General features: G+C 45.8%; 5 protein-coding genes across 5 annotated transcripts; 3 read left to right on the forward strand and 2 right to left on the reverse strand.

Moving 5' to 3' along the window:
* Positions 1–445: 445 nt before the first annotated feature.
* Positions 446–2214, reverse strand: LACBIDRAFT_299181 (uncharacterized protein; the record flags this gene model as incomplete). Its single annotated transcript, XM_001890758.1, has 6 exons — positions 446–680; positions 733–881; positions 928–1108; positions 1166–1356; positions 1401–1982; positions 2032–2214. 6 exons carry the CDS (start codon positions 2212–2214, stop codon positions 446–448), a joined length of 1521 nt encoding a protein of 506 aa, XP_001890793.1.
* Positions 2215–3253: 1039 nt separating this feature from the next.
* Positions 3254–3564, reverse strand: LACBIDRAFT_299182 (uncharacterized protein; the record flags this gene model as incomplete). The annotated part of the gene is made up of 3 exons (XM_001890759.1): positions 3254–3263; positions 3310–3466; positions 3516–3564. The coding sequence occupies 3 exons, from the start codon at positions 3562–3564 to the stop codon at positions 3254–3256; spliced, it is 216 nt and encodes a 71-aa protein (XP_001890794.1).
* A 1038-nt stretch (positions 3565–4602) lies between these two features.
* Positions 4603–5674, forward strand: LACBIDRAFT_299183 (uncharacterized protein; the record flags this gene model as incomplete). The annotated part of the gene is made up of 5 exons (XM_001890754.1): positions 4603–4855; positions 4907–4981; positions 5039–5131; positions 5182–5216; positions 5273–5674. 5 exons carry the CDS (start codon positions 4603–4605, stop codon positions 5672–5674), a joined length of 858 nt encoding a protein of 285 aa, XP_001890789.1.
* Positions 5675–5887: 213 nt separating this feature from the next.
* Positions 5888–6315, forward strand: LACBIDRAFT_299184 (uncharacterized protein; the record flags this gene model as incomplete). Its single annotated transcript, XM_001890755.1, has 3 exons — positions 5888–6140; positions 6190–6244; positions 6309–6315. The coding sequence occupies 3 exons, from the start codon at positions 5888–5890 to the stop codon at positions 6313–6315; spliced, it is 315 nt and encodes a 104-aa protein (XP_001890790.1).
* Positions 6316–6969: 654 nt separating this feature from the next.
* On the forward strand, positions 6970–8128 carry LACBIDRAFT_299185 (uncharacterized protein; the record flags this gene model as incomplete). Its single annotated transcript, XM_001890756.1, has 5 exons — positions 6970–7224; positions 7281–7600; positions 7653–7790; positions 7847–7956; positions 8004–8128. 5 exons carry the CDS (start codon positions 6970–6972, stop codon positions 8126–8128), a joined length of 948 nt encoding a protein of 315 aa, XP_001890791.1.
* Positions 8129–8619: the final 491 nt, after the last annotated feature.

Genomic DNA, 8619 nt, shown 5'->3' on the forward strand with positions numbered 1-8619 from the left:
GGCCCCAACACGCCCAATGACATCCAACACGCCCAAACACGCCCAATGACATCCAGATGCGGTTTGGCGCATCCAGCCATTCTGGGCACAGAGAAGCAGGGGAAACTATTCTAGGATGCGTAAAAATATCTGGAGATATATATATATATATATTCTGGCCTTCCTTTGCAGAGGAACATGCGCAAGGGATGAAATGCTTTCATTTGAAGCCAACGGAGATGTTTGTTGACATGTATTTATCAGAGGCCCCTACATACCAAACGACATCCAGATGCGGTTTGCCACATCCATCTATTCTGGGCACGGAGAAGCGGGGGAAACTATTCTAGGATGCATAAAAATATCTGCAGATCTATATATATATATATTCTGGCCTTCTTTTGCAGAGGAACATGGCCAAGGGACAAAATACTCTCATTGAAGCCAAAATTGTATTTGTTGTTTGTTAATATTGACAAATCAGCTGGAAAACAAATACAGAAACAAATACAGAGAGGCAATATATCATGTAGGGTGGCCTGCACCAGTCCACATCCCAAAGAGCCTGGATATTTCCATCCCCTATGCAATAGGCATGGGTGGACCAGTCCAGTATATAAGGCATAGTCCTACAGCCATGGGTGAGCTCAGGAGGTACACCAGATAGGGCGTTAGCGACAGCATAGTCAACATGTGAGTACCTATTGAATGATGTGAGTAATTGGTACATGGTTGCAGAATGATATGATGTACCGCTCTCCAACATAGAGATCAACCATTGCCCCTGGACGGAAGATGGCGTGGCAAGCACAAACAACTGCTACGATCCCAGTGACATCAACTCCCTTCTGTTGGGTAAGACGTCTCATGTCTCCTGCTTTGAACCCACTACATGTATCTGGCTAGCCTTTTTTCAGCATTATCCACACTCAAAAAATTCACACCTACTGGTTTATCGTAGTCAACAGGCTTATCCCTTTCAATCTTACAAATATATTCTCGAAATTTGGTTTCATTTGCGAAGTATCCGCGACCAGCATTCAGGGAAAAATCATCAGGATCATTGACTTTGGCCTTTCGCTGCAACCGAAAGTTTCCATCCGTAGCTAAGAATAGCCGATGGATATATCTTGTCAGAAGTTAATTTAGTAAATAGGAGGAAATATTAGTAGGGACCTATGCAAGCTCTTTTGGAGTTGATTTCCAGTCTGGTGCCATATTGAAACCAGGATGCGGGCATGCGACACAGCTTGCTCCCAGTGTTCCAGGACTTTGATGAGGCAAAAATCGATCCAAGCTATGGCCATGGCCACTTCGCTTCATTGACATAAGATGGCGCCAGATGCGTGCGATACACAAAAGGTCCCGATATCGATTCTACATTGTCATTAGCATATCTTGACATGAATGGAGAAACTCACTGCAACATCTGAGGGAAACTGACCATTGGTGAGGCGTACAAGAGCGAGAAAGTAATCGTAGGCAGATTTCTTGGATTGAAGGTGATGAATTTGGAATTCATCTAATAGTTTAAATGTCAAAGCTGTCTCTGGTTTATTGAGAGTAGCTGGAAACCACCCGATTTTCATGAGCTGATCGATACGATCACCAGCGCCGGGGCAGTGACACCACAAAACATGAACACTGTGGACTCCATTCGTGTGAAGGATCGTCATTGAAAGTGACTTCCCCTGATGACTAGTTGGGGTGTGGGGGCAAATGGCTCCATCGTGCCCAAAGTAAAATACAGATCCAATAGCTGAGAGCGAACATTTAGCGAAGTATTGACCATTCCATTCTTCAACCCAGTGAAGCGGCTGGTGAATGTGGTCCTCAATAAGACATTCACGGCATGAGTAAGGGTTGTGTTCGCATTCTTGGCATCGAACTGAAGGGGCAGAACCACAATGGCATGGTGTGTTGGGTCCAACTTCCCGTGAAAACATCAAATTGAGGAGGTACCCAAGCTCAGGCATCCATTTTGCCATCTCGATAGATGCACCCTGGAAGGATAATAAGTACTGGGAGAGAAAAAATCAGACATGTGCGCACCTGGTATCGACACTTTGCCTCTGCACTTGGACCTGCGGGCGGCTCCTCCTCTCGAACACGCTTTGTCCCTCGGTTGTTGTCAAGGCCTTTGAGTTCAAGCTCTGATTCTGAATTATAGTGCGCATCATCCTCATGTCGACGTGTTTTCTTCACACTAGTCCATCGACCAGTTTTAGAGAACATTGGGGTTGGAAGTTTGCACGCAGCTAATGTCATACTGGCCAAACTCACCTGGTGATCTTGGGCCTTTCATAAAAGTAAGACATTACTGATTGAAGAATGATCACTGTAACCACGCGCATGCTTGCCAAGCAAAGGGACTAGGAATAATAGTCCGAACTAGTATGTATAGTCCATTAGCACTGTTGCGTAAACGGTGGTTGTAAGGTGAAATAACAGCCGTCTCGTCTGATTCAACCCCCACGCAGCACTCCCTGCCCCATGACGACGTTGAAAACCTGCTGAAAGTTGGCCTACGTCACTGTGTACGCTGGTCTGCTGTCCCCTCTCTCCGATGCCGAGTGTCCGACATTCACCGTTCCACCGCCGACCCAAGCATCGTTAATCCGAGGCATCACATGTCACCTTGCAGGCCGTCTGTTTATCAAAAGCGCGCTGCAAGTTTGAGGAATTGTAGCTAGTGTTTGAAAGTCCGGTTAGGTTAGGTTATTGGGTGCCCAGGGGCTCTAACCGAGACCGAGACCGGTTAGGGTTCGTTCCCAGACCCAAAATAACCTAACTGGACCGAAGATAACCGATGAAAACCGGTTAGTTGCAATTACTAACCAGTTAGGACCGAAAAAATAGAAAATCGATTAAAACGGCGTATATTTCTCATATTCCTTGCAGTAAACATTATTGCCATGCGTCGTAGCTTTAAAACAAGCCCAAGAACGCTAAATTCGGTGAAGAATTGACAATTTTATAATAATATTCTTGAAAGCCTACTATTTTAGCCAATAATTTAGAGATTTGACCATAACTCTGTCAGATTCCCAGTGTTTCTCATGCTTTTAGATGCGTTTTGAAGGGGTATAATAGGGTCGGTTGTAACCGGTCATAACCGGTTTTTTAACAGTTAGTTAACCGCAAAATAACCGGTTATTTCATTTCCAGAATTGACTAACCACTAACTGCGGTCCGGTTTTTTTGCAGTTAGGTCCGGTCTGGTCTCGGTTATTTTCCAGTTAATTAACCTAACTTCCAAGCACTAATTGTAGCTCTAGGTCGGACTAGTGAGCAAAAGAAAAGGAGTGGAGCAGATGAAATCTCACTTACCAGACCAAATCAATTTGACTAACACAGCATGGCCCCATATACAGGGCATGCAAACAAGCGGAATGGAAGAGATGCCAAGTCTCCGAACAACCCGTGGTATGTTTGAGATCATGGCCCCACCGAACAGTACTATCGAGCCAACTTGACTTCTGCTGACCTTAGGGCACATCAGCAACGGCTGAAACTTTAACATTGAACGGACCTACATCCTCCAAGTATCCGGCGATCACTCCTGTCCATGGTCATCTGCCACATCAATACACAAGGTTGTGAGGCTTGCTGGGTGACGATCTTTGAGTGGTGTCTCGTTTTCTTGATCTCGCTAGTGGGTGGCGCGAAATTTTAACTTCTACACTCGCTACCTGAAAAGGCTTTAAGTGTGAGGAGGATCAGTTGAAACTGACGAAGAGCGTAGATGATCCTTACCTGCATGAAAGTAACAGTAAAGAACCTCTCAGGAGAAATGGGTGCCTGCAAGCGGATTGCGGTACTCCTTGGTCGAGAAAACCAGATGTTAGATGACTTGAAAAGAGATCTTGGCCCGTTGTCGATTGTTTCAGAGGATTCGACCTCGAGCGGCATGATGGTTATGTCCGAGGAGCCACAGTTGAGAGCTACACCCATGCAGAGGCCTGGCAAAACCAAGGCGCCTGGCAAGCCATGTAGTTTCTCGACTGCTGGAGAAACAAGTGAGTCGATGTTGAACGTTGAACGTTGAACAAGCGCCACGTTGATGCTTTTATTTGGGTTTGTTGATTGATGCCACCTTCGTGTGATGCACCTCAAAACGATGACGCACATTCACTTCCCGATCATGCGATCAGGAAGTAAATGTGCGTCATTCCAAGGCACATTTGGAAATTTGAGATAATCCTTGAGCATATCAATCTCTGTTAAGTCCGAAGCTCTTGGAGACGGCTAACAAAAGCCTTTATTCTATTCGTCTGACAACGATTTCTGAACAAAATACAATTGAGAATTCTTTATTTAATGTCAGCTGTCTTGTATGTAGATGACCATTTTCTGTCTCATTCTCAATGCCACAGTCTCTTCGTGAACAGAAATTACTCGAACTTCTTGACTTGTACATTGGGGAGTGGAAGATGCCGCCAGCTCCTGCAAACCACTTCCATTTTCTACGAGTTTCGATGGGGAAGAAAAACCCATCTGACTTCGGAAGACGGTACTTCTATGTTAGTAAGGCACTCTACGATTCATGTGCAGTGGGACTTACTTGACAAGCAGTGCCACACCTATAATGGTGTGAGTCAATGTCAAAACTACAAGAATTTGATGTCCACAGAGCTCACAGATGACGAACGTAAATTGATTCGTCATGAGCTCAACACCTGGGACGCTAAGAAGTCAAAATCAAAGAAGATCAGTAAGTATCGCAAGAATGGGAGAAAAAGTATTCAAAGATCACAATCCCTGATCCCAACCTTCTCTTCTCCTGTCTTCGCTACATCCCCACCATCAACTCTGGCTAGGCCAGTTTCTGATGTGGAGAGTGTTGTAAGTCGCGAATCAGATTGCGAAATCATTGGTATGTCACCCTATCTTCATTGTTGAGCATTGTATTCAGATATGATTAAAGGAGAGATCCGAAACATACCTTCCTCCTCCCAAGCCGTCCCAGACTACGATTCAGATAGCGAAGTCGAAATCATCGGTGTGTTATTGTCTTTTATGTTTGTGAGATTGCGATTGAAATTCGAAACAAAACCAGATTTCCAAAGTGTACCTTTGTCATCTCAAACTCTTCTCGACAGGGAGTTGACCATTTCCAACTCAGATGTTGAGGAAATACCTAAAGCTCATGGTAAGTAATCGCAATGAGTGTTCAAAGATGCTATAACCCACAAATAACAGATGGCATAGATGTTCTGCTCATCCTATATGTTGCGGTAAGAACGATAACTTTACTCTATTTGTTCTGTGAAACCCACTTGCCATAATCCAGGCAAATGACGCACACTTCCGTTGGTATTCCCCCCTGCGTGATGGAGCATTCAGCCCATTTTCCGATTTCGCACTGCGAGAGGCGCTTGGCTTCCCAGACAACAGATATGCAATATACGATACTTACCTCAAGGAATTCGTACATTTGCCGTCTTATTGTAGCTTCCAAGTTCAGGCCGGCGAATTCTTCATTCTTCGACAGCTGGATCTTACTGACAAGGATTGTCCGGATGTCACCAATTTCATTCGCAAGAGTGACAAATTTTCTTCTTCCAGGCTTACGGCGGGAGCTGCATCACAGGATTTGAAAGGAAAACGCAAGGCGCAAGATGAGTGGGATGATATTGTGAAGGAATCTAAGCACATGAAGAGGGATTGTGTTTTAATGGGTGGACCTGTATGACAATTGGCGGTGTACAATTAGTAAATGCAAGTAGCAATTGCCGGATCTCTCCTTTCCGCCATCGTGCTCGAATCTCAAATGTGTACTGTCGAAGTATGTTGTTAATAATGTTCGATTCCTCATGAATGAACCCACCTTAACCAAACCTCTTGGCATTGACGTTGGCGATCGATGTTGATCGCATCGACTAGCTTGGAAGTTGTAAGCGCGTTCATGATGATTGCGACTCGTGATTGCCAGTGCACAATACAGCCAAACATCTTGAAGTCGCCGTCCACAACGTCCTTTCCCAGTAGTCCACAACATCCTTGCCCAATACTCACAGCCTTTATACTTGAAATTTTCATTGGCTATGCTCCATCACCATTCCCAGCAACATGCCCACTCATTGATCACACATCATGGGGTCAAGATCCAAGAACAACAAATGAACATGTCTCGCATGGACCATTGATCAAACTTCAAGGTCAGTTGACACTCCATTCATGCTGATTGACATTATTGAATACTGATAGGCATGAAGCCAAGTTCCCTTCCTTTTCACCATGTCGTCAAAGGGGATTTCGCCTCGTATGTTGTCCATTTTCTCATTTCAAACTATCTAACATCTCGTTACTATCTCAACCAACCATAGCTGCTGATGCGTTGGATCCTCACCACAGAAACTACAAGAAGCTTGCACATCAGCTAGAACAAGGACATTTTGACGGTCTAAGGTGCAAAACCAATTCAGTCCCCCTGATCTAGAGAACTAACCCTATCCAGTGATCCTCTCGCATTGACCTACCGACAGCCATCAGCGAGCAACCGTTACCTCCTCAGCCACAATCCGCCTTGCCCTTATGCATCCCTCAAGAATGCGACACACCCCACCTCTATGCCATCGACAATGCCGCTGAATTTCGGGGATAGTATGCTGGAGCTGGATGACATGCCAGAGTTGGAGGAAGTTTTAGGATCGGAGGTCATGGCTATGGCCGTGGCCCTGCGTATTCATAAGTAGTCTTAATTCTTCTCGAATCCACCCCTTTTGTCTCCATTCACATGTTACGCAGTCCATTGAGCAGTCCATGGAACACCTCGCCTTTAAGAATAGTGAACTTGGCCACCGGCCACTCAAGACTCATTCTTCACTGAACTTGGCCACAACGCAAAGTAGCTAAACTGGGCCACCAGCCATTCAAGACTCATTCTTCGCGCGACCACTCAAGCCATCGTCATGCTTCAATGCCACAAAGTCAAGGCGGGAACAGATATATTGAGAAGAGCGCTCTCTTGGTGTCCTTACAGCAATCATGCCTCACCAGAGCAGTCTCGGTACCACTGACAATTCGAGAGTTGGAAACACGCTCATCGACCAACATGCAGCCAAGTCACATAAGAAGAACCATGCCCCCTTCCCTTGGTCTGAAGAGCAGCGTGCTTGGATGAAAGGTCATGTTGACCCTTACCTTGAGCTCGACCCGAAGAAACGCGACATGTGGTCCAAGCAGAAAGCGGAGGATCTTGTCAACAAGTGGCGGTTCGCCAATGCTGGAGACGCTCGTCAGGTGAATACAATGTTCATTTGATACGATTTGTTTTCATATTCAACGTGATTCTACAGTGCTTCATCAAATACCTTCAGAATGCTCTAGCCCGCTCGAGGATGTCTCAGAAGCAACCACCCATCATCAAGTTTCCCAGAAAGCGTGCGGAGAATGCAGCTGACTTGTGGGCCAAGGCTCCGGAGAACAAGATACTCCTCGACACCGCTGTTGCAGAGAAACGTGGGGATGCATCGACCAAGAACAATGTTGGCATCCGATCCACACTGAAAGCAGCAATGTTCAAAGCGCTATCTTCTAAAGAGCAGGAGCAATGGGAGAAGAAGGCATCAGAGCTGAAGGAAGTCTCTGCTGAAGATAAAGTCGAGTCTATCTGGGAGTGAGTCACTTTCGTTACATTCTTTCAATTTTTTCTGACTTCGCATTGTCAGGAACCAGGAAATTATGGCAGATACTCTTGTCGCCACCCTTGAGGGTTCAATCGGTATGGGCAAAAATCAAGTTGGGGATGCGACGTACCACGTCCAGATGGTGTATCTTGATAAAGAGGGTAACGTTCAATCGACAAGGTGATCTTTTTCTCGAAAAATATGTTCTACTATTGCGATTAACTCAATTGTATCAGTATTTGTTGTGGCATCATGCTCGACGACAAAGCATTCAAAGATGTCGAGCCCGAAACATACACAAGTCTTAGCAAGGCCTGGATCAAGTACGCAACCGAGGCATTGTTCCGTGAGTTCATTTTATTATGTATCTATACTTCCTGACAGTTTTCTCAGAAAACGACCACATGCGCGCCCCAATAATGAGTTCGCCATCACGCTTGCCAAAGACTCGACCGGAAATCCCATCCTGCCACAGTACGATGACTCATGGGTACAATCTCATTGCGCCGAGGTTTTAGGACATTATTTGGAGGGGGTGTGGAGTACGTCATCACTTTTTTTTTCCCAATAAACTGATCTTCATTTGCGTGAACAGAATCAACGGGATTGACTGAAGCGATACCTTGGTCTTTACTTCGAGAAGACCCTTCCCGTTGGATCGTTGATCCTGCAGCCGTACCCAAGACCCCGATTGACGATCCTTGTGTCATCAAGGGAACGACTATATTCAAACTCTACGATGAGCTGTATGACCTCCAAGAGAGATGCATTCCCATTCGGTTCAGAAATCAAGAACTCATGCCTCCCCCATCTACCACTTCCACTCCCGAGGTGGCGGCATCGAGCCCAACCAGGCCTTCAACACCAAAAGTTCTGCCCCAACCCAGCGTTCCCAAAGAGAGTCGACCCCAAACCAGCCTTCTACACTGACGTCATCGACCTCAACCCAGCCTTCCACTCCAAAGCCATCAACCCCAACTCTGTCTTCCACTCCGAAGTCATCGACCCC

The sequence above is a fragment of the Laccaria bicolor genome, genomic scaffold (assembly GCF_000143565.1).
Source record: "Laccaria bicolor S238N-H82 LACBIscaffold_166 genomic scaffold, whole genome shotgun sequence".
NCBI lineage: Eukaryota > Fungi > Basidiomycota > Agaricomycetes > Agaricales > Hydnangiaceae > Laccaria > Laccaria bicolor.